Genomic DNA, 26,076 nt, shown 5'->3' with positions numbered 1-26,076 from the left:
ATCTGGTGAAGGCATAAAGAAAACTGGGTTACTTGATCAGAATATTTACCCACCTTGTTAATTAAAAATATTAGCTCATTAATTTCAATGTGTTTTAAATGTGTGTTAAAAAGACTGAAATGAATGGGTTTACTGGTCTTAATGATTCAAAGAAAACTTTCTCTACTCTCAGTTCACACCTCCAAGCTCATGGCAGCTTCTTTCTGCAGTATTTTTATGAGTGTTTGGCTTTTGAAATGTTTTTGAATTAGTTTCTGAAACACACAGCAAGATACCTGGGGCACAACGCATTGCTTTGTGGTGTCTAAGGTTTAGTGAACTTCCAGACCCCATTGCAAACAACCCCACAGCCTATAAGGATGACCTTATGCTTAGGTAAAGACACCCTCACTAAAGGAAAATGCTGTGTGGGCCAGAAGAAAATACAGGGGAAGGACTAAGAAGGCTCTTCTGGTCTAACATAGCATGGTTTTGCTGGGCATGGCCTTCAGAGACCCTCTGTTATGATTCATAAAGATATGGATGTTTGTTAAATGAGCTTCAGTGTTGGTGCCAGTGGAAGTGTCCATGCACTTTAGAGCTGGCTGATCACTATTCTTATTCCAAATGCCTTCATCAAGTGACATCCTGTGTTGCCAGAGCAGAGTAGGTAAAAGATCTTACTCTGTCATGACTGCTACATTGAGGAAGAAATGAGGAATGTGCTAAACCATTTGAGCCATAATTTTGATTTTAGATCTCATCCTGAATCATCTTCTTCAGAGATTTCTGTGGATCTGTGATCTGAGAGCACTGGAGAGAATTTGTCCTACTCCTGCCTTTCAGCTTCTGGGCAGCTGCTGGAGTTTAGCAGTGACAATAACCTGTTCACTAAAGATGGGAAACTTGGGAATTAATGGCTTTTTAAGAGACTATAATAGACAGTGGAGGAGAGCATTCCTGCCATGTAGCTGTTTTGTTCATTAGTGCTAGAGAGAATGAAGTGGGAAATCAATTTGGCTCTTTCAAAAATTAATACAGACTGCAGGAGCAAGCTGGGGAGAAGTGTGGTGCCAAGGATTGGGCAGTGCCTCAGTGCACTCTTCCCTGCAGTGCTGGAGTGCTGCTGGGACACATGTGCTGCTTTTGGACTGACAAAATAGCTCTTTGGTGTTTATTCGAACTCCTGAATTTAGAAGGAGAAATGTGTTGCATAAAGTCATGTTTGGGAAAAATACTGCACCCTAGAAAAGCAAAAGTGGCAACAGTAATGGTCAAATAGGGGTTTTGCATGTGGTATTTTTGAGTAGTTTGGTGTCTTGAGGAGGCCAAGATTTCCACAAGAGCCTAACCCTATATTTAGAAACCTCCATAGGTAACCTAATATCTCCAAAGCCTGCTGAACTCTGCTCATTCCCCTGCTTGTCATGATTGCTGTTGAGCCTCTGAGTCAAATGTCCTCCTGAGGTATCAACATATGGCTTTAGTTAGAGAACATCTAAAAACCCTCATGCATTAAAAAGTGGCCTGAGGTATTCAGTGCCATAGCTTTCTATTTGTTGTGTCTCTGCCTCTTGCCAGGGTGAGTAAAGACTCTGGCCCAGGGACAGGGCTGGTGGCATGAAGGTCACCTGGGAGAACTGGGATGCAAGGAGTGAGTGATGAGGAGGCATTTTGGTTTAGGGAAAATTTGTGAGAAAACTTCTGACTGGAGACGTTGTATGAATATGCACGTTGGGGATACAAGGATTATAAAGTCACCCCAGGACAGGAGGGTATGGACAACGTGATGCTGCACAGGCAGGACTGGCTGCAGTCACTCAAGGGAGAAGCCCAGGCAAGCAGGGAGGATCTTGGGGGTGTTCCAGGTGGAGCAGGAGCTGGAGTTGTGTGAAGAGTGAAAATGAGTCTGGAAGTCAATACTGCTGAGAAGTGGCTTAATGGCCTCTGATGAAGAGCTGGAAAATACATTCAGTTGCTATGGCAGTGTCAAAGAGAACCATTAGTGAATCAAAAATGACAGGATGAGGCAGGAGAATTCTTTGGACTCCATTTCTTCTTGTCTAGGTTCTGTTAGTGCCTACTGCCCATAACTGCCTAATTCTGTTCCCACCAATTTTTTTTTAAAAACAAAAGAGGAAAAATAGACTTCCCCCCACTCTCACATGTTGGATCAGCAGGCTTTCCTAGACCTTCTATAGCCATTAACAAAAACAGATTCCCCATTTCCATTTCAAGCCCTACTCCATTAAAATTAGTGGTTTTCCCTCAAAGTAGCTCAGAAGCAAGGCAATGCCTCCCGTCGTGACTGTGTGTGCCAGCAAGAAGTAGCTTCAGGGAATAATTTGAAGTTGTAAAAGGTGTGTGAAAACTAGAACAATTTAGGCTCCTTTATGTGTTAAAGTTGTTTGTAGATTTAAGGTAGAAATCCCTGAGAATTATGTAGAAGCTGCCCTCTTGGCTCCTTCCCATCAGCTGCGTGTTGCTCCAAGGTGCACTGCACCTTTGCTAGGCTCGGTGCTGAATGCAAAGCTGATAAATTCAATGCTGGGTCCTTATCCCTGCCAGCCAGGCAATGACACTGGGTTCACCGTGGGGAGCCTTCTGATTAAAAAATAAATAAGTAAAAAAGGAGAACAGCAGGGATGGAAGTGGGAAGGAAAGGCTGCCACGGGGAGCGGTAGCATCTGTGGGGGACTTTGAAGGACGTGGCTCACAGCAGAGGTGTTTCTGAACCACAGACACAGAACCACATGCACAGTCCTGCCTGTGTGCTGAACAGTTTAAATCCAGTCAGGAAAAGGATCAGGGGGTTTTTTTCAACCTGTTCAAAGTGGCTTGAAATCAAAACCCTGCTACTCTCAGAGCCGAAGGAAAGGCACTGGTTTTTTAAGAGTTTAACTGGGAGAGGGATTAGGTGTTCTCTCAGTGGTGTTAGTTACAAATCCATGTGAATAGCTACAACTAGTGTGACATCAAGAGCTGCTTTTCTGCAGCTGACACCTGTGAACCAGGTGAGGGTGAGCTCCCAGCTGTCCTCAGCCCTTGGGGAAGGGGGCACGGCAGTGACAAAAACTGTCTGTGATATGCCTTAAAAAGGATGGCCATAATTGCATTCCTGCTGGTTGAATCTGTACTAAAATAAAGTTGCTGGGTTTTTTTCCCTGTGACCCTTCAGAGGAATATAACACAGGTAAGAGGAAGGAGGAACAAGAGCTGTGCTCTGTTCCTGGGTAATGGAGCAAGCTGGACACAGCAGAGGGTGACAGTCTCCCTTCCCCAGGAGCTTGGCCCTGTTTCACCATGAGGAGGATTGCTTTTGGAGAGAGTAAGAAATTTTATTTGGTTTGGATCCAGCACTGCTTAGAAGGTGTGGGTAGACAGGAGACTCAGTTTTGAAATGGAGGAAAAGTGGGTCAAGAAAGAGGGTTTGCATGAACTTGCTGAAGGTTTTCCTAACAGTCAGGCTGATTTAAAGATGGAAACATTTTAGGAAAAGGGCACTTAAGCACCCAGGAAAACACAGATGGAAGAAATGAGGTGCATAATTTCAGGATACATTGAGCAAAAAATACATCCAAGGGAGGACTGTAAAGGGGTGATGGAGAAAAGAGAACACTTTGGGGTGTCCAGGCCTCTTGTTTAACCCTTGATCCTAATTACTGCACAGTACTGATATCTTCAGTAGTGATTTCCAGAAATGTTTGTCTTTTGACACAGTACTTCCCTTTTGTTCTCTAGGATGCAATTTGCTTACTTTTTAATTTTTTTTCTTTTTTTAATGTTTTAATCAAGGCAGTTTTCTGTTTTTCATGCTGCCCTGCCCAACCTTGATTCCTTCTTGGAGATTTTTACTTGGTGCAAAGAACCTTTTCCTGACTCAGTAGCTTTCCCAGAGCTTGCTCCACTGCTCTTGGACACTTGTTGAACATTGAATGCTTACCAAGGATTAATATTAATTAGAGCAGTATGTATTCTACTTGTTCCTCTTAATGAACATTAAATAAATATATGCTGAGATACCATAATTAAATAATTTGAAGACAAGAGAATACTGTACTTCTGGTGATTAAACTTTATATCAAGTCTTTGTAACTGAAAATTTAGCAGGAAAAGATTTACTTATCTAAGAAAAGCTCCCCGGTGAGCTTGGATCTCCTGACTGGATTAAGCTGTTGAATGTATGAAAAGCACTTTTTTTTTTTTTTTAACAAGAAATAGCACCAGACTTATATAATTCATTAAAAGAAATTTAGAATGAGATAATTATCATTGATCAAGGGAATGTAATTATACTTTAAAATCTCACAGCAGTTGAAATTCAGTTAAGAGCACAGGAGTCCAAAGGTTTGCCCAGCTCAAAATCCTGTTTCCATGAGAAGCGAGATGTGTGTGCACAAGGATGAACAAGAGGGTGATGAACCTCACTCACTTTTTAGCTCAGAGAATTCTCAGATCCTCTTGTATATTTTCTGTTTAGTTGCCCAAAATAGTTTTCTCTTCTAAGACACTTTCCAAGCACCCTCTAGAGCCTCTTGCATCCAGCATTTCTTTCATCAGAGAGTTTCACTGATGTTGCAAGAGGAAGGGCTCTTGGGAGCTTGTTTCTATTTGCTTTGCTTGGTCAGCCTTAGATCAGGACTTTGGACAAATGTTTTCCACCTCTAGTATATAATTTTAAAGAGGGTGGAATGGGAACTACACACAAGGAGGGCACAGAAGTGTCTGGGTTAACTTGTCATGAGTGTTCAAATTATTTGAGTTTCATGACTCTTGAAGACAAATGTATGCATGCAGTATAATTTGTTTGACCTTAAAGAAAAGCCAGATAATTTTGCTAATTTTGTGTTAGAGTTAAAATCTTTAGACCAAATCAAGACACCAAGTAATTATTATGTCATAAAATTGTGTAATCCAGGGGCCCAGCAGGGTTTCATAGCTTCATGTGAAATCTGCACTGGGTCTGCTGGGTATGATATGAAGATTTAATTTTGCTACTTAAAGTCCAAGCCTCTGGGGACAGGTAGCCCACAAAAATACTCTACTTTGATTAAAATAAAAAAGTAATAAAATAATTTTTTGGTACTCAGAGATATTAACATAATTATTTCTAAATGGTCCTTCAAATGTTGAACTTCTCTGGAGGTAAATGAAGACAAATCCATTTAATTGCATTTGAAAAGATGTTTTTAAGATATTGGGTTTTTTTGAAGGCTTATACCTGTCTTCCAATGCTTAGGTTTCATAACAATTGGCAAAATCTGGGTAATCATCTTCAAAGCATTTTAGCTTTCCAGGGAAGGCAAAATGGCAGGGGTGGAAAAAATATAAACAAAGTCTAGTAAGAAGGCAGGGGAAAATGTCAATGTTCAAGCCAAGGAAAGTTAAACAAGTATCAATTCAGAAGCATGTCCTCCATAATGGATCTATCAGATAAATGATTATTGTATTGGCATGCACTTGACTATAAGAATTGACTGCACAATGAATGGTGGGGAATCCAGCAGGTCAGAGAGATTTTGGTTTTATGGCAGCTGTGTTCCATGTGGTCATTTATGCACAGTAAGCCATTCCAGGGTCTGGCTGGAAGTCTTGGCCTTGCCAGGCATTCACTGTAGAATATCTGAGTAACGTGGAACCTTCAGGCAGAGTGAGAAGAACCATCAAGTCTTGGATAAACATCTAAAATCCACCAATTCTGCCCGGATGGCGCCCAGAAATTTTTCCATTACTCTAATTTGTTGCCACCCTAATAAACACTTACTGTCTGCTCGGCAGTCAATTTTCCCATTTCCCAGTGGGCAGGAGCCCATGGGCAGCCCTGCTCCTGCAGCTGCTCTGGATGCTCAGCCGCTGGCAGCGCCGGCAGGGAGGGGAGCCAGCGGGGCTGGGCTGGCCCAGCGCCCCTCCCAGGGGTTAATGCACATATGCTGGGCCATGTGCAGCAGTTCCCTCTGTCTGCCTCTGCTCCAGCTGATCTGACTCGTTTCACAACACAAATTGCTTGGAATACTCATGCATAAGCCAAGAAGCTTATTAATAATTTGGAGGTACCTCTTGCTTCCTTGTTCTCCTTCCCAGGGGGAGCAGGCTGTGAACTGTGACATAAAAATGTCTTAAAACACTTATTTAAAACAAGCCCAAGAGTACATACATATACATTTATTTATTCCATGTGTTTCATATTTTCCTTCTTCCACGTGTCTGTTTCAGGGGCAGCATTTTTAAGAGTTTGCCATTACCTTTTGCCTTGAAGCTGATACTAAACACAGCAACAGGCATAAGATATAGCCTTAAACCAAATTAAACTTTAACATAAAAGCATGTTCTTTATTTATTTTCTAATTTTAATGCCTCACAAAAGAAGATATTTTTGAAAATATACACTAATAATTGTAATATTCCTGGGTTTTTCCTAATTGGCATAGAATTATATACAGCTAAACTATCCAGCCAGAAGACTATGAATAAGAAAACAGAAGAATTATTAGAATTCCATCATTTATATTTGCTTTCCTTCTTCTAGGGCAGGAAACTGAAAGCATAATCAATTTTCTGTTGCAATCAACTTTTTTAGGAGAAACAATATTGAACTATACTTGGGAGAGAAAAATACTGAAAACAGCCTGTTTTAATCCAGTTTGAGGGACATCATCACCTTGATCACTGCAGTGAGCTTGGGTTGCTCCACCCAAAATAACCAGATTGTAATGGGACTAGAAATGGTTCAGAGAAAGATTAAGACCATGAAAGAAGCATGGAAATGCATGATAAAAGTAATTGCCCTGAGTTATAAAGAAATTATATAAGGATGGAAAATAAAGAAAAATAGGGAGTCAAGCTTTTTCCATTGAGTAAGGGCGTTCTTTGGATTTAATCTCATCTGCTGAAAGTTCTTAACACAATTAGATGGTATTACTGGACAGAAGGTTGATGAGAATTGGAAGGAAGGAGCAGTCATTCTTTTGGTGTATCTATTTTTCACTCCTTACACTTAATGCAGGTGTTCACATCAGCCCTTCTGCTTCTGCACCAGCATCAGCACAGTTGTCTTCTTAGCAACTGCTGGGGCTTCAAGACTGACAGAACAAAGGCAGTAACAGGTGGACGATGTTGGTTCCATGGCAGAGAGAGGAAAAGGAGCAAGAAGAAGTGAAATAAGGAATTCAGGGATCTATTCTGAGGGATCTGAGCACTCTGTGTAGGAGCTGATCCAGACCAAACCAATGTGCGATGCTAAGGAAAAGCTCCTCACTCATCATGGAATCACAGAATAGTTTGGGTTGGAGGAGAACTGAAAGATCATCCATTTCCAACCCCCTGCCATGGGCAGGGACACATTCACTAAACCAAGTTCCTCAGAGCTCCATCCAACCCAGCCTTGAACACTTCCAGGGATGGGGCATCCACGGCTTCTCTGGGCAGTCTCTGCTATGCCCTCACCACCCTACTTAGCTGACACAAATTTTTAATTCCCTCATCAGTTGGTTTAAAATCTATGGGATTTTTTGGTATAATCACAAAGCCTTTCTCCACTAGTGGCTCCCTTGCAGGAAGACTGTTCCCACTCAGGTGCCATTTCCTTCCCACAGTGCCATCTCACTCAGCACACCAGTCTCCTGCCCAGCATCAGATCTAGTCATTTATTAATGACTCTTTGCAAATGTTGAAAGTGTTTCCATTGGCTCTGTAGCAGGGTGCCCTCCTGTGACCACTCCAAAACCCTTAATTGTATATTGCTAACCAAAATGTGTCTTAGGGTCTTGGATTTCATCTCTTGTCTGCCTTGATTTTCAAAAGCCTGATGGCCATGTCTCTGACAGATTCCTCCTACACTTAGAATTCATCACAATCATACCTCACCCACAGGTCTGAAATGACAGGGTGACATAAGAGGGATTGTGAAATATTGCACGCAAAGATAATTAAAACTTTACCCAAAGCATATCTGCTTGTTAACATACAACAGTCTCATTCAATTTAAGTAATGTTCCCATGATAATAATAATGAAAAGCAAGAAAAAACACTTCATGTGTTCTTTCTGCCCATCGTGGCCATTAACAAGTGCAATTTGGTTGGGGTAAAGAGAACGAGGCAAGGGAATGCACAGAGAAATTAAGTAAACGAGATGTGGGGTCACGTTTTAATGAAAATTTATTCATGGGCTCCTTTTTTACCTCAGTGTCAAATGGATCATTACATTTAGATATAACACTTTGGAGTGTGCACTCCCCTGTGTGAAGCCAGCCAAATGAGGCAGATAAGACTGGTACATTTGGCAGAGCAAAGGGAATCACTGAGTGATGCTGCTCTGGCCTGGGGCACAACCAGGGGGTGCTTGGAGCAGCTGTCCCTGCATGGAACAGGCAAGCTGGGTGCCACCAAGCAGGAGTGGTAACTTGGCTCTCATCTGAGCTAGCAACTACAGTGGAAAAAGCCCTGGAATTTTTATATTCCCAGTGAAACCTGTGCCATTGTGTATTTGGGGCTGTGCACCCACCCCAGTCACTTCATGGAGCTGGGATAAGCCAATTCCTGCTCCCTGTTGGCTGCACAGTTGTTGTTTTTTTCTCTTCAGTTGCATGATGTAACTGTGAAAAATATGTAGGGTGTGGATAAAAGCATCAAGGACCATTTTTCTGGGAAAATAGTTGTCTGGGGTTAAATTGCTTCTGGCCTGTGTTGAATGTGAAATGTTTCCAGCAGGGTATCAAAGGGATGAGTGTAATCTGCTGGCTCCAGCTGTCCAGTAACCCAGGGGTCATCTGCACTTCTCCTCCTGTAACATCCAGGATTTGAAGAGCACATAGCAAGAGCACAGCTGAACAGGAGAGTAAGATGGCAGAGAATTTTTGAGGGAGATTTTTCAGCTCTGGAATACACCAAAGTCATCTCACTGTGGTTCACTCCCCTCCTCCTCCCAGACATTAGAAAGATAAATTGAGGGCAGCAAGCAACAAGGTGTGAGGTTTCACTGCTGTTGTTAGAGTTTTGCAGCAGTTGTGTAATCAAGATTGTTTGCCCTGGACAGAATAAAAATGGATTTAGACCATGAGCGAATGTCTCATTCATTTTTTGCCTAATTGCAGTGTCTCTCTTTTCCCCTCTCCATATGTTGTAAAAGCAGATAGAAGTTGGGAAGGGAGTAATTTGAAGTTGAAACAAGTTCTCAGTTTCTCCCATGCATTTCAGCTTTTCATGCCTGTGCCACTGAGTCGTGATCTGAGCCCACAGAGTTCCCAGACTGGGGCTCTTTGAGGAGGAGTTCAGCCTCACAAATGAGGCAGGAGCAGAATTTTACCTGGTTTCAAATTTGGGATCAAAACTTCAAAGATGTGCTCTGCCTGTATGTCAGGCTTGATGCTGAATTTTTTTTTTTTTTAATTTTTTTTTTTTATTATTTTGTTTTTCTTGAATCTGGAAAGAGTTTGCATTAGATAAAAAAGAGAAACAGACTGGCATTGCTGATTTTTATAGTTTTAAGTTCTCCCAAGACACAGTCTTCTTCGAGCTTTTGACAAGTTAATTTACAAGCCTGCTAGAGGTGCACATTGATGTGGGAATTTTCCTGAGCTATAATTGTGTTTTATTTCACTGGTACTACTGTAGAAGCACTGTACTGGTGCACCAAGTGCAAGTGCATTGAGATGATGAGCAATTAAAACCACTTCTTGCATAATAAAGCACATTCTATCATGTTGCACTTAATATACCAATGCAATGTGTTATACAGTATTTAGCTAAATTACAGTAAATCACCTATTTAAAGAAGTTTTTTCTTTCAAGCGTGCATGTGGGTAAAAAAGTGCTGGGAACAGTAAAAGGATAATGACCCATAATGGCAGAAAGCTAAAAATAGAATTCCAGTTGTCTCCTGGAATTAAAGGCTGTAGAAATGTTGTTAAAGGCAAGCTGTTCTCTCTCCCCTGTTGCTCCTGGTATCAGCATCACAAAGTCTAAGAAATTCTTATTTATTTCTGCCAGGAAAAGTAGCAGAAGAAAAAGGAGTCACTGGTGGAGGTAGGTGGATTGAAACAGAGGCAGGGTAGTGGCAGGGGCTGTGAAAAATTAAAAATGCCAAAGTCTACAGGGCCCATCCCAAAGGAGCAGCTCACTGAGAGCAAGATGAAGCTGTGGGTATGGAAATGGGGTTTTGCTGCTATTCCCTGTTCATGATCCTTGCCTCCCACTTTCTCAGTTTTCCCAGCCTACTGCAGGCACCAGGGGACAGGGGATGGGAAACTCTCCCTGCATCTTCTCTCTGGGAAGCAGCTCAGTATCAAAACAGTCTTTGCTTCTGCCATGGGGAGGGAATTTCAGAGCCAGTTGTTCAGTTGTTTGTTGGGTACATGCTGTAAATATCAAATACATGCACTGCAGCACGTCTTGAAAGAACATCAGGTCACAGTATTAAATGCATCATCACAACAGCCTTATTTCCACCTGAGTTTGTGATTGCATCTCTCTGGACACCTGAATAGGCTTCCATTGGGAACTGATTGTGCTTTTATTTCACATTATGATCTCTGTGGTGAAGTTTTGGAGCAGATAGTGAGCATGCACAGTCCTGGCATTTGTTCAGCTTCTATTCTCAGTGCTTTTCTGAGGAGTAAATTCTACCAGTCCCAAGGAGTGCAGGTCTTTGGGGACCATTCTCCTGACTCCAGTTAGGCAGCTACTGTCCTAAGTGAGTTAATAATCCTGCAGGCCAGGTAAATAAGATGTGATTTCCCCTTTCATGAAAGCAAAGAAAAATAAGTATTTCCATAAACACGCCTGTGTTCGTCCTTCTCCCTGCTCATACCGTCCTGCACCTTATTCCTCTTGTTTGATGCTTCTTAATGTTTGCTGGTTTGGGGATTTTTTCTGAGAGTTTCTGTTTCCTCTGTGAATTTACCCTGTTCTGTCATTTTTCACTCTGCTTCCATTATGTCCAAAAACCTCAGGTTCCCTCTGCCTCAAAGCCAGTCCCTGAAGACAGCAGGCTGTCTCTGAAGATATCTGAAGATAGATGCTTCTTCTGCATTTGGCAGGATCAGGGTTTATTTAGGGTCTTGGCCCCTCACACAGCAGCCTGTTGACCACAGCTTGTGCTATTCCCCCACCTGTGACACCCAGAAAGCACAAGTTTACAGGAAATTCAGAGTCCCCACAGCTGTGAGCTAAACAAGCAGAAGATTTTTTTTCTTTTAATTTCAACTCCACTGCCCTATCCTCATGTATCTTTCCAAAGGAATACAACTGTACTACATCCTGTTGAAAATACCAATTTTCTGAAGAAACGTCTGTCTTACCGTTGCAATCTTCCTGCCTGTTACCTTGTTAGATGGTGAGTGCTGTCCCGGTGTGTCTGATCAGTGCCTGCCTGGGAGGACTCCAGGAAACCCCTGGCTGCTTCAGGTGTTGCTGTCACCTCAGTGAGGGTGGGCTCAGCCTGGCCAGGGGCCGAGTGATGCCGTGCACTGCAGTGGGCAGTGCTGCAGGGCTCCTGCAAGGCTCCACCTCCAGATGTAAGATAAACCACCAAAGATCTGACTGCTTTGGGTCATTAAAAACCCCACAACAACTTCTGTTCTCCTCCCACAAGGAATAACAGAAGGGTACCAGTGGTCTTTTGGTGGCCCTGTGACATCTGCAGAGCTCCATCCCAGCATCTCTGCTCGTGGCCTGGAGCAGAATGATCTCTGTCCCTTGGGAAGGACGAGGGCTCATCCCACAGGACCTGCTGCTGTCTGCTCTCCTGACACTAATGTGGTTGCCAGCCCTGCTAGTATCTGGGGGCTCATTTATCTGAAATGGCTTAGAACATCTTCAGGACTTAAATTTCCTTTATTCACCAATCTTCCTTAATCTTAGGGATTGAAAATGATAATTCCCTCGATGCTGGCTTTCATCAGACTGAGAGTCATTCAGTTATCTTTCAGGTCTGTTGATCAGGACTGAAGAAGTTGCCTTTTCCTCTAAATCTGTGGCTCTAAAAGACTGGAGTGGCCCTAAGAGTCCTGACTCTACTCTCATTCACTTTCTCTTGCTGCTGACTTGCTGCATGTGAATTTCATATCCTTTTTTTTGTCTACTTTCCATCAGTTGTTAAAATTATAGAAAATTACAATTTCATTAAAATATTTTTTTAGAGCTGGATTTAAATACTTTTTTTTCTCATGTTTTATCACTCAGTTATGATTTCTGCTTTCCATAATCTCTGACAAATAATGAAAGTTCCCCTCATAGGTCCTGCTAGTATCTTATAAATCAGTCTCTCCTCTCTGGTAATGTGGAATTCAGAGAAGCTTTGAAGCTTCACTGCACTAAATTTTTGGGCACTGATGCTACTATGTTCCTCTCAATGGATGTAGTTCCTTCAAATTCTTTGCACTGCCAGCAATCAAACTTATTCCTTCTAGAAGTAAAATTGTCCCAAACCTTCTTGTCCACTGTGGTGAGCTCTTCTGTCTGACTCTGCTGTCCCTGGTGAGGGCTCAGTGACTTCAAGGGACACGAGCTCCCTCTCCCTGGGTGTTTTCTCTGCCTGTGCGTTTTCTGACTGAATTCAAGACAGAGAAGCAGATGGGGTTTATGATTTCACCTGTTCTGCTTAGCAGGTTTTTATAAGTTTCTCCCCAGGCCTCCCCATTGCTCTGCACTGACTCTGTGCAGTCCCAAGGCTGATCCATTATTTATAGTAATCATTGTTTTTTGCAATCAGTCTCTTCTTTTCAAGTGTGACTACATTTTCAAGTTGACTACATATCTGTGTCAACATTCACAGTCAGAAAATGCAATCTACCACCCAGTTTCCTGGAAGTTGAACGAGGGGTGAGGAGTTGGAACAGTGAACTTTGCTATTGAGTCCTAGAATCAGAGAGAGGTTTGGGATAAAGGAACCTTAAAGACCACCCAGTTCCAACCCCACTGGACATCTTTCACCAGATTGCTCAGAGCTCCAACCATCCTGGCCTTGAACACCTCTGGGGATGAGGCATCCAAGATTTTTTTGGTGAGGAACAGATGGAAAAAATCCAGGAAATATTGAAGAAATGGAATAAATGGCTTCATGCCTAAAAATCATAATTTTCAGCATCTTTTATACTGAACACTAGCCCCAAAGAAAGGCAGATGTAAAAAATGAGAAGCAGTGATGACCTTTATCAGCTCTGGTGACAACTATAAATCAGGCTGGAAATTCTCATCAGCTTGCTGGACAGAATTCATTATAGACAGAGGCCACTGCATTGCTTTCTGGCTTTGATTGAGGTATGTCCCATTTAAATAAATGCTCTTGCACTGGAACAAATCACACATTTCAAAACAGAAGTCCAGGAATATTATTCATCTTTTGAGGACTAAGGCCCAGCTAAACCTCACAGTGGTTTTTTTTGGAATATAACGCAGATCAATTTGTTCTTCTCTTAAGCAGACCAATTTTCTGTTCATTAACTCAGACAGTGTGTTGATGACTGGTATTGAATATAATGGCAAGATTTACAGCCCTGACAAATCAGCACTGCTTCATTTATTCTTTTTTTATGCATTCTAAAAGTACATGCAGCAGAGTAGCACCTGATTTTAAACTTCTTATGGTTTAACAAATAATGGGGAAGTCTGTCATCTCCTGCTTCCAACCATGGAACAACTTTTATGTAATCTTAAAGTTTCATAGTTTATTAAAATGTTATGGGGTTTTTTGGAGCATAAGGAACAATAAAATTTGGTACCAATGTCATTATGGGCAGTAATGCATCAGTTCCTGCATTGTTCAAGAAACAGCTTCACAGACTCATTAGATTAACAAGCTACTTTACCGATGTACCTACCTAACTTGGAGCTGAATTTTTCATCATTTTTTTTTTTTTCTGTAATTAGGAAATATCCTGAGAGCCTTATAATTATCCAAATGTTTTGATAGCCATATTTAAAACATGATTTTTCTGTCTGGAGCTTAGTGTGGAATTGGAAAACATTTTGTGTTGTTGACAGAGGGCAGTAATTATTAAAGCAGTAATGTTTTTCAGCATGTCTGATAATTAGGTAATTGTCTGTCTTTCAGTTTAATTATTTCTAGAATGCCTGAAATATTGCTGGAAAATAAAAAATTAGACTACTTTCCTCTCTTGTAACAAATAATGCTTCAGACTTTGTGGCCTGAGTATATAAAGTATATAAAGACCAGGTGTGTAGGAAGCATATGAAGCATTAAAAATTTATTGCCTTACTTCCTAGATTGTTGGCATAAACACTTTACTTAAAGATCTGGAAACAGAAGCTGGAAGTTAGAGTTGTAAATAAGTTGCTGCTTATCCCAGGGATTGTCTCTTCTGGCACATGGCCCAGGACAAGGGCAAATGCTTAGGGAAGATTCTAAAAGGCAGGCAGATTTCTCAGGTTGAGGATTCAGGATATTCCTTTAGTCCTTCACGATGGCTGTTTCATGGGCTTCCTGAACAGTGTTCCCCTTCAAGACATATAATCTTTGATGGATTTTTCTTCCACTTTTGTAATTCTAGTTTGGATCCACCTGCAGCCCTGGCAGCTGCTCTGTTCTGGGACTGTGACTTCCACAGTTTGTTTGCCTTCAGCATGAAGAAATAATCCCTTTTATTTGTGTTGAACCTGACACTGACTGGTGTCATCTGGTGCCTTCCAGTATTTATTTTGGAAAAAGCAGGGAATAAGCAGCCCTTATTTATCTTCTCCATACTGCTTATGACTTTTTTGACTTCTGTCCTAGCTCTGTTCAATCAGTTCTTTCTCAAGTTTAACTTTCTGAGTTTGCTCAGTCAAAAATTTTATGAAGGAATACTTTAAAGATAAATGCAATTCAATCTAATTCAGATCCTTCCTTTTTTTGATTTTTTTTTTCTTATTCAAGACAGTTGTTGATAAAATTCATACCATAATTTTTTAAAAAAGTTATGCTTTGAGAACTTTGCCTATGAGTCTGAAGGGCTGCTGCTCTGATTTGGATTTTGAGAATCTTAAAGTCTCTAAAACTTTGTGGTTTTGAGAGGATCAACAGTATTGCAGCAACCACTTGCCCTTACAGAATCTGATTCATCCAAATCTCTGAGAAGATTTCTTCTTCTTCTTCCATTCATGTGTAAATTTGTGATATGGAGGAGGAGGATATTTTTTTATTGACAGCAATAAGTAGAGCATAGAAGCTTTAATCTGCACCTTCAGAGCATTTTATAAAGTTAGTTACTGACTGTGGTGAAGGATTATCATCATCAGGATGGAAACAAAAGACTGAAATGTGGATAATGAGTATTCTGGGTCTCTACACCCAAGTTTTGAAAGAACCAAGTCTCAAAACCCAGGGTTGCCTGTAGCAGGTCCCCCCAGTGGGCAGTGCACACCTCTGTAGTTACAGCGAGCTGGGTTTGTGCTTGGACATGTCCTAGAGGATTTAAACTCGCCTTTGGCTCAGCCCAAGACAACCCATGGATAATGTCAAACCATCCACACATCCTTGCTGCATCATGGTAACACTCCTGGGGTGTGGGTAGGTGTAATGGTAGGCAATGAGTAATTGTTTCCTGAACTGAAACTGGAAGCAGAGGTTTGGTAGGATCCATCAGTTCTCAGTCTCAGCCAAGCTGCAAAAAACACACAACTCTAGTCCTGTGCCAAGAAAAACTGCTGATTCCTTTAATGGCAGAGTGCTTGGGACTTATATTTTATCTGCAGGGCAGTGCATGTAAGCACTGATCAGACTTGACCTTCAGTTTATGACATCCCTTTATTGCTGTAATGTTTTTCATCCTGAACTTCTGACCTGCTACCTAACCCTCATTTGGAGTCCCTTTCATGTGTCTGCCCCAGCCTTTCAGGCAGGTTGTGTGCTTTGAGAGCTGGACACTCTCTCCAGTATTTTTGTCCTCGTCCACCTGTCTGGAGAGCTAAAGAAGTCCCAAAGTGCACAGAGACAAGCTGGTGTGTTTTGTTTCATGTGCAAATGGTGATTTCTCTGCATGTATCTCCTTCTGGTATAAGTCTGCAGAACAAATGTCAGAGCTGGAGCCTAATATTAGGTTCCAGAATCTGCTTTGTCAGAGGGTCATTTGCCTTTCACTTTCAGAGACTTTCCAGGCTTATTAAATTCCTACAAAGACTGTGGAACTCAGAAGCCTTTAATCATAAGGAATGGGGTTTTTTGACCTTGTTTTCTACTGTAACTACACAGCAAGCTGTCTATGTACATTCAAAACAGGTCACTCTTGCATTCATCTGAGGGAAAGTGTGGCACAACAAACGTGTCACAAACACTAACCATGTTTTTTTATGGCTGTCCTCAAAGTCACTTTCAGCAATGTCTGCGTTAAAATTAATCTGTGTTCTTCAGAAAGAAGTTCCCAGCAGTACTTTTGGTTTAAGTCTGTAATTAGGTTCCACACAAACAGCCAATTTCAGATTTCCTTAATGACCTTTTGTTTTCCTCCTTGCAGATAATGAATTCATTTATAGAAACCAGAATGGCACAGTGATTCTGAGGAATGTTGAAACCAACAGTTCAACAATATTAATAGAAAACAAAAAAATTGTAAGTATTTTCTTTGACAAGTAGCTGAATTTCACAGCTCTCTTGCAGTTGGACCAGTAAAGCAGAAAATGACTTGGGTTTCAACTTCATGTATTGTCAAAGAGAAGCAATTCACTGGTAACACAATGGGCTATGCAGTGATGGATAATGTGAGATTGAACTCCAGCTTTTGTTATTAATCTGTAAGCTCAGTTTCTCTCATACTTCTGGAAAGTATCATATAGAGACTTGCAGCTACTCTTGCATATCATATATAATTGAAAGATGCATAATTTTCATCTCTGCATGCTTAATAAAATGGACAGTTGATATCATTTACTGTCTGTTGTCATTCTCTACATTCCTCCATGCAAATACTTACTTTTAATTTTTGCATTTGCTGATTGTTCTTGCCTAATGATTGAAATGCAATTTCAATGTTTTTTATGAGTAGTGTTGAGGAATGGAACTGGAGTTGTATTTGAGAGAAACCCTAAGAAATTGTTGTGGGAAGAAGTTAGTAGGTGACTATTAAAATGAATGTAGATAAAACAAAGTCACATCTGATACAGAGTATTGCTTATAGTGATAGAAGCGTTTTGTAGCATTGTTTTTTGTAGTAGATGAAAGCAGCACTGTGGCAGAAGTTAGTACATCAATTGTATTAATTATTTTTTTAATGAGACAAAGAATTTATCACTGAATTATTATGGCAGGGCCCAAACTTGAATTTCACGTGCTCCATTTAACCTTCAAACTTTGCTGCATCACATAAGCAATCTTCTTTTACCAGAGTGTAACCCCTTTCTTTACAGTTCTAAGGGAATGGGCTGGCTTCCTTTAATGTCAAGGTCTGTTGAAGTCAAATTACTTCCATTTGGCCTCTGTTTATTCCACTGGGTTTTAATTTTTGCCATTTGTAAGAAAAGCACAGTGCTACAAGATAATCCTACATTTTCATGCCATTGCCACCCTACTGCCTGTTCTACCTTTGCTCCTCTGCCCTCTCAGTAGATACATCTGCAGGTCACCTCCACATTCATCCAGAAAGGGCAGGAGCTGACACTACACTTCGCTCACACACATTGTCTTTTTCCTCTTCCTTCCCAGCCCCAGAAAGCTTTTGCTACTTGGTCATGTTTTCCCTCCCCTGTGTTCTTAACACAGCAGTAAATAAAATCTGTGTCCATGCAGGCACTGCTGGCTGCCAGGCTCCCCTGTCCCTCCCCATCCTGCTCTGCACTGGGCCATCAGCCAGTGTGGGTGTCAGATGTGCCAGAGAGGTGGTGGGAGCCTCTTCCCAGGAAATGCTCAGGTTCAGGTTGGATGGGACTCTGAGCAGCCTGGTCAGGGTGAAGATGTCCCTGCTCCTTGCAGGGGGTTGGACTAGGCAGCCTTTAGGGTCCCTTCCAACCCAAATCATCCTTCGATGGTGTGAGCTGTCCCCTCAGCTCCTGCCTGTCCCCTGGGCTCCCCCAGCACATCCATCCTCGCTGGCCTTGGGAGGACTCTCCCCAGTGGGCTGCTCTCTTTCCCCCAGTCCCCTTTCAATTCTGCTCTGTGGGACTCCCTCAAGGACTTACATCTAATTTGTTGGGTGCGAGGGTGAGATTTAAAAGGCAGTGGAGGAGTGATGTGTTAGTGGCACTCTTTGCCCTTGGTGCCATCTGTGCCAGCAATGCATTATACTGGGAAGTGGAAATGGCTTCACTACATAAATGAAAAGTGGAGCTGGAAAAAGGTAATTTCTGGCAAGTCTGAGACACCCTGGCATTTCTTCTTGTTAGCAAGATTTACAGTGCTGATTCTTGCAGACCCCAGGTCAGGGTGCACTGAATCACTGCAGCATCCCAAAGACTTTTAACTGGGGAAAACAGAATGGCTTTCCCTGGGTTATCTTAACCGGGGGAGGTAGTGGTGTCTCTATTACTAATTTGCTCCAGAAGCTATTTAGTCTTTCATCTCCTGCTCTGGCCAGTGAATATAGATAATTAGAGGGAATTAATAAATTCCCATTTATCAGAGTTTTCTACTAACTACTGCCTACATCTGCCACTGTGCAGAAAGATTGTAAGGGAAATTCTGTTTTTTTTGATACAGCTGTCTGCTCTGAGTCACAATGCATTTATTCTTTCTCTTATGGGTGCCCACGTAACATTTCTGGTGTGTGAAAAAAAGACATTGTATTTTTCAAGACAATTCTGGCAGCACCTTCACCCTTAGACTGATGATCACAACTAGTTCTAGGTGTCATTAGCTTGAAAACTGAAGAACATAGTTTCAAAATGTGTTTATTTTCCAGGTCTCCTTAAAGGCTATCCGGTATGAAGTGTCACCTGACAGGGAATATGCACTATTTGCCTTCGATGTGGAACCCGTAAGTAGCCAGATTTGATTTCAAAACACACAGCCAGTGGCAAACTTTGTTGGGTTTTTTTTTTTCTCTTTTATGCCAGCAAGATGATATTTTAAATTAATTGCTTCCTATGAAACAAAGCAAGAAACCCCCTCACTTAGCAATTCTGAGAGCATGTCACACTGCCATCTAGTAGAGGAGAAAGGTATAAATTAGACCGTAGAGGAAACACTGTCATTGCCAGGATTTTATAGCCTTCAGGAGGGGGATTGTAAGGACATGTCTTTGCTACAAGGATTTCTATTCCTCTTCTGTGATCTTTTTTTTTTCCACGGGGCCTTTTTCCATCACCCTATAAATTTCTTCCCCAGAACAAAAAGCTACTGTCAGTTTTTCCCACAACTGAAATAATACATTAATTATGGTGTCACCATTCCCAGTGCTGCAGTTAAGCTTGAGCTATCACTTTCATTATAAATCCTTTTCTTCAGAGGGTTAGGTATAAATCATTTGTAAAAAATCACCATTAGGTTGCTACTAAGTTCTGGATTACAGAAATTTTTTTAGGAAACTTCAAAAGGGAAAAGTGTAATGAGTCATTTTTAAATGATGACCAAAGAATCAAACATGGGAGAAGCAATACATCTGCATGAATAATATTTTTGTCTTTCTCAATTCTGTTGGTATAAGGCCTGAAATGTTTGAGTGATAGCTATGCTGTACTACTTGGATGAACTATAAGCCCTATATATTTTGTTTCCATAGTCTAGAATATCACCAATTCTTCAAAATGAAAATAAGTAATTCACTTCGAGCTGTAATTGTGTGTCCCTAATGTAAATAAAATTTCAGCTGCTAATCAAAGGAAATTTGTGGGTCCTTTAGGCAGTGAAAGTTGCAGCTCTGTTGCTTTACTGATTCCTCTGCCATCATCTTTGGAGTTATTCCTGACTTGGTGCTATGAAAGTCAGAAGAAGCATGCCTGGTTTTAGAAGAGGGGAAAATAAAACTGTATCAGAAACTTGAGGAGTAATCCATAATGATTTTTCCTGGGAAATTTCTGGTGGTGTGACTTCACTTACCTGAAGCTTCTGAGTTCTAGACAGAGATGGATGGGGAAGTGTCAATTCTAAATATAGGAAAGACAGCCTAAGGATCACTGTGCAAGACTTTCTCTCAAAGTTCCATGCCTTGTGAGACAGAGATGTTTTGTAAAATTCAGTTCTTTTAGTGGAAATCAGCCTTTGTCTGTAGAAGCCCTGTGCCAACTCTGCTCAGCTGCACTGTTCAAGCTGGAAGAGCCCTGAGGAGGGAGGGCTTCCTCAGCTCCTCTGAGAGTGACAGAAAAATTCCTTTAATGACAAAAAAAACAAAAAATAAAATAAAATAAAAAGAGAAAAAGTTAGTTTAGTTTCTGAAAAACAGTAATGAAAAATTAACTTTTTATTCTCAACTTTTATCCACTGAAAGGACTGCACACTCTGAAGTTCTGAAAGAAGCAGAGTTAGAGGGGCTTTTACTGCCCAGACTTTGTGTTCAGTCTGTGGAGGAATGCTTGATGTGGGCAACATGGCAGGAGGGGCATGGGAATGGAAAAGGATGTGCTGGATGTGCTTCCTCTGCATCCTTCTCTCTGCATGGCAGTGCTTGCAGACCTGTGAGTGTGAGGTACAGGGAAAACACTGAGTCTGTGCTTATTGAGCCTGTCTGGAGAGAGCAGCACACAGCCAGGGGCTCCCTGCATCACACCACATCTTTTTCTAGAAAGGAAAACCCAGGGTGGAAAGCTGAAAACGTGACCTTTGGGAACATTTCAGGATGTGACATATACTGCAAGAGAGCACTGCAAATTGTTCAGGTGTTCATATATAGCAAGAGTTCCTGAAGCAAAACAAAACAAAACAAAACAAATTCCCACTCTGTTATTCCTTTAAAATCAATGTTTATGGAGCAAAGAAAGTTTGTTGGGTTTGTATTGTTTTGTTTTGGGTTTTGTTGTGTTTTGAAGCATGCTAATAGAGGGGTAGCTGGGTTCACTCTTGGTTATTGCAGCCTTAAGCCATGATGAGTGGCTCTGTGTATTAAAATAGCAATAATAACTGCTAACTGACTTCAGCTTTCTTCTCCCTTGGTATGCAGACTGTGGCTACAAATAATTGCATGTTAGTTAGCTCTTCACATTTTCTGCATTTCAAACTGTATTCTTGGAAAAAATTAGAATTACGCTGTTTTCTGCAACACAAGAAATTGATTAGCAAAGCCTTGGGCAGTTGTCCTTGTTGCAAAGTCAAAAGGAAATTTCAGGAGATGTATTGGCAGAGGACATGTCTTTAAAGTTTAATTCTATAATTTCAAAAAAAAGAGCTTGGAATTGCTGCGTACTTATTTTGTAACTGTGAGAAATTGTTTCTTATTTTTTTGGCATTTGAAAGTGTGATGTGCTGCCTTTTAAATGTGAGTATAGATATTTTCATCTTTTTTTTTTTGCATGGTAGAGTTGTGCTGCTTTTACATATGTGTATAATATTTTAATATGCATAGTATGAATTAATCATTTGTCTGAATTCTGAAATGAATGGATTCAGCCTCTGGTTTAATACCAGCCAGGAATAAACATCAAAATAGAAGAGCACAATGTGTCACTCCAATGAAGCGGAATATTTTTAAAAAAAGTGCCACAAAGTCATTTCCTTCCAGTAATAGCTGCTTCTATATTTTTCTATTTATTTTCACAGAAGCATCTCTGTTCAGCGTTGGTCTGGGTGGCAGCACTGCCACCCACACTGGAATCACACAGCACTGAACTGCCAGACACCTATTTTGCAAAGATACTGAGGCAGCTAATGTGTGTTTTCCTGTTGTATCACATCATCATTTTAAAGGATAATGAATTAAAGCATGTTCCTTAAAGTATATTTCTCCCATGAAGCTTGGCAGACAGCTGTGGGGCTGGTGTGGGTACATTGTGGCTGGTCTGGCTGTCAGGTTTCATTGTAAATGCTTTTTTTTGCAGTGCTTATATTTACAGAAGTTTAATCTTTCAGGCAGCAATATTCTGGGTAAGCCTTGTGCTAATAGGGAGCTTTTCTAACCTTGAACACAGAAGATTTGTTCTTTTTCTGGAAAGGTCACAGGAAAGGCACCAGGCTTCTTTGTCTTAAAATACTCGCACAGTTTTTCTGCTGTTTGTTTTTAGTTCCTTTATACCAAAACAAGGCGCAACCCGAGGCCGAAACAGCAGAGTGAAATTTCGGGGAAGCATTGGGGAATACACACCTCCATAGAGAAACTTGGATTTGAAATTATCCTTCACCAAAACCAATGTGTGGGGCTCTGATACAGGGTTTAACAACCCCAAAACACGTGGGCAGATGGTGTTTGCAGCTCAGCAGAAGGGGGGCAGAGGCTCACGGCTCTCTCTGGTGGTGCCAGGCCAAGGATGCTCTTGCCCAGCTCGTGGCTCCACCAGCACTGATGGACAAGCTCTGTGTTCCCCGAGTGCCTCCTGGGGAGACACACAGGTTTTCGGGCTGGAACCACCCCTGTGGGTATCCCTGGTCTCTGTCAGGATCCGCAAGGTGGGGTTCATGATGCGGTTCTTTTAGTCGGTCTTAGAGTACAAAAGATTATCAGCAAACCAGGGACTTCAACAGCAAAACACACAGTTTATGGAGTGCTCATCAGCACTAATATGCGATAGAGGGAAAAGAGGAGAAAGCAAAGCGTAAGGAAAAGAGAGTAAGGGGATTATAGCTGCCAACGTCAAAGTCCACTCAGCCGTTCACCGACGCAGAGTCTTCTGTCCGTTGGGGAGATCTCAAATGCCAGGAAGTTTTGGGGTGTATTTTACAGTCTTTTACAAAGCAAGGGCCACAAGCCAAAACCAGAGGAGATTGATGATCGTTGTGATGAATTCCATTGCTCAGGAGGCAGGTGTAGGGTACAGAGCAAACCACGTCTTGCAAGCCTTTGTTCACCAGCAGGAACGAGGGCAGCGCACCGCGCAACCACCTGCAAACAATCACTTGGCAAACATCCACCTCAGCTAGGCCCAAACCCCCAAACCAAATCCCTTGTGATATTCAGGGTCTCAGTCTCTGTCCTTGAGGTGGTTGTGAGACAGATGAGAGAATCTTTGGACCGTCTCTTACATCTCCAGAAGGGGTTTCCTAAATAGCCAAGTGACAAAGCAACCCTTAAATCTCATGGCATTTCTGTGATTTTGGTAAGAGTAAAGATGAGTGACTAAAGCTTGTGCAGTTTTCTGTGGCAGTCAGTTACCAGTGGACTTTGTGTAATGGAATAAAAGAAACAGAATATGTGAGAAGAGAACTCATTTTCTGGAGTGACACAGTGAGATGTTAAATAGTGAATATTTAATTGCCTTTATTAGGAATCAATATTGTCATCATGCAAGAGAGGAATTAAAGCTGCCAAGATTCTTCTTAAAACTTTCTGCTCTTTGTCTCCAATTTTAGCAGCCCATTACTGTGCTTGTGCCAGTTAAGGGCAATTACACTTGGAAATCCTGGCTGATGAGCATGGACCAAACTGGCTTTTGAACAAGTTAGGGCTCAGATGCTTTTGCTGCTGATACAACAGGTGCTGTTACCTATTTTGCAGTAAAAGAAATGCTCTTTTTTAATCCTAAAGGCTTGGAGGAATTAATCATTGTTGTAATTAGAACACACTCAATTACTATTTTTTAGCCTAGTTAATGTGGTGAGTTCAGTATTTCTGTTCTCCCTCCTTGTATCTCTAACACAAGTGGTGGGACCAAAGAGAGCTCAGAAGGACCCAGAACAAACCTTAGACTTGCTATTTAGAGTGTGAATGAAGTAAAAAAAGCATTATTTCTAGAAAGCAACATATTAATATTGTAGTTATTACTATTTTTTATTATTTCTCCAAGTCTGGTTGTTATGTGGAATGAATAGGTTTTGTGCTTATGGTCCAATTAGAACCTCATACTAATTTAATTAGTTGTGTAAAAATTAAAATAATATAATTATTTTTTCCAAAACACTAATGGGTATAAATATTAATGAATCTTCACAACATCCTTTTGAGCTAGGTGATAAACATTATTATGATAAATATACCTCTGAAAATTGAACACTGTCATAACTATCATCAGTAATACTGCTCAGACTGTAGTCATGATATTTATTGCTTAATTGAAATGGATTTACCAGGCCTAGAAATAGGCTTACATAAATCTGTTTTCTTTCTATGGCAATAAATATATTTCAAATTTATTTTTTTCATTTTCACCCAATGTTGTTTTCAGGAACACTGAAAATGTTTAGTGATTCCATGATAAAGTGAGCACCCATAGAATATTTCTGTCATAAAATAATGTTACCTGTTTTATTGATTATTATTTAATTGTTGGTGTTTGTTGTAAATTATTATTTTTTGAGGGGGCCATTTTGAGATAAAAAGCTTATGTTTATGGTTTTTCATATCTTCTTTTTAATGTGAATACAGTTTTGAATCATTGTTGTTGATAAATCAGAAGGACTCCTCTACTGAAAAGCCGCACAATATAAGGGCATTGTTCACTTATATTAAAAGCTGGTGGCTAAAATTATTTCTTCCAGTATTTTCAAGCCTAAAGCACTGTAACTTCATATACTTGTGAGAAATAGTTACTGCTATTAGGATAAATAATGGATTAGGATAAAGCACTTCCTAAATAAAAAGAAGAAAAAGACTCAGTCCAAATACTGTTTATATTAGTTAAAATATTTCTGTTATTACATCTGTGCCTGTCTGTATCTTCAGGCAGTGTCTTCTCTTTTCTCCATTCACCAACTGTGTGACTGTAGTTGTGAATGAAGAATGAGCTGTATGACTGTAGTTATTCAGTGCTGTTTTAATGAGCAGGAGTAAAGTTATTAATGAATAAGTGGAAACACATAGGCCAGCCACTCATCAAATCTGATAATTTGCTAAATTTTCAGAAAAGCAACATCTTCAGTTATTTCCCATCAAATAAATATTATTAATACTATTCAGCTAATCTTTAATATTTCAATAAAATGCTCACAGCTTCTGGAAATGGCAGCATTTTTATGTGTGTGCCTGTGTGAGCTTTTAGTGAGGTTGTTCTGGGGTTTCAGGACTGAAGGTGAGGACTTCCTTTCTTTCTCCTTCTTCTTACACATCCTGTTTTGAGTGATATTATTTTAACAGCCGAGATCAGTAGTGTGAATAAGCTTTTTTGATGAGTGCTGTTTAACCTCTTTGAGGTAGAACAGCAGTGCTCCAGCTACATTTACATAACTGAAGCTAAGGCCTGTGTGTCCAGAAGTGTTGCATTAACAAGAATGTGCTAAGAGCACAGAAGAGGTTACATTTGTGGGTGATAGTTTACTTTGGATTTGAAGCTGAAGCAGCAGCAATTGTTTGACAACACTTAAAAGCAATATTTTATTTTAAAAGGAGCTTGTTGTGGTAATTTTTAGTTATGAATCTGGTCTTTGTGAAAGCCTGCCTATCTTTTCCAGTCTCAAACCCAACATGAAATTCCCTCATCTACTGTTTTCAACAAGATAGGCAAAAGACAATTTTCAAAGGCATCAGAGAAGGCTGATTCAAAAACATTTCCACACTCCCATTTGGTTTTCTGTCCGACCTGGGGGAGTCTATCCCAGCCAGGAGATCAGCCCTTCATGGTCACCTTTCACTGAATAAGCCAGAGCTGTAACACATAAAACCCCAGCAGCTGGGAGGTTTTCCTGCCAGTGGATCTCAGCGCAGGCACAAGTAGCAACATCTCTGTCAGCCGTACCAACGTGCTGCCATGTGCTGCTATCAGTAATTGTTTCAGGCTAATTAATATTTGATATCTGCAGTGGCACAGAGAGAGACAAGTTCGCGGCACAACCCTCGGGGGATTCATGGGTTTTCAAAACTCTATTACAGAGTTGTGCAAACTCTGCCTCCTCAGGTGTCCTCAGTTGTGCCTTCAGCAGCAGGGCCCTTTTGATGCCAAATCATCTCAGCTGCACGTGCTTACAAAATTAAAAGTTCTTGCTATGGAAGGATGGATACCCACTTTAATTGAGTAAACATGTTATCAAATGGTGAGAGTATTTGTTCCTCCTGCTCAGCAGCCAACACTCCACCAATTTCTGTCCAATTTTTTGTTTAGAAAATAAATTTTTGGACATAGTTACAGGCCAGTGGAGCAATAATTACAGACAAGTTTAATCC

At 40.9% G+C, this 26,076-nt stretch overlaps 1 protein-coding gene across 4 annotated transcripts in view; it reads left to right on the top strand.

Annotated features, from left to right (window-relative positions):
- DPP6 (dipeptidyl peptidase like 6) overlaps positions 1 to 26,076 on the top strand; it is a 534,726-nt gene that overhangs the window by 381,660 nt on the left and 126,990 nt on the right. For all 4 annotated transcript variants that reach the window (XM_088054737.1, XM_088054745.1, XM_005527745.3 and 1 more), the window contains exons 4-5: positions 16,426 to 16,520; positions 18,802 to 18,876. In XM_088054737.1, the coding sequence (XP_087910863.1) occupies positions 16,426 to 16,520; positions 18,802 to 18,876 (170 nt within the window). The remainder of the gene's footprint in view (positions 1 to 16,425; positions 16,521 to 18,801; positions 18,877 to 26,076) is intronic.

The sequence above is a fragment of the Pseudopodoces humilis genome, chromosome 1, assembly GCF_049639895.1.
Source record: "Pseudopodoces humilis isolate 2021_Gansu_Grassland_sample_001 chromosome 1, ASM4963989v1, whole genome shotgun sequence".
Classification (NCBI taxonomy): Eukaryota; Metazoa; Chordata; class Aves; order Passeriformes; family Paridae; genus Pseudopodoces; species Pseudopodoces humilis.
Note: the sequence above shows the minus strand (reverse complement) of the source record. Positions and strands in the feature narration are given on the sequence as shown.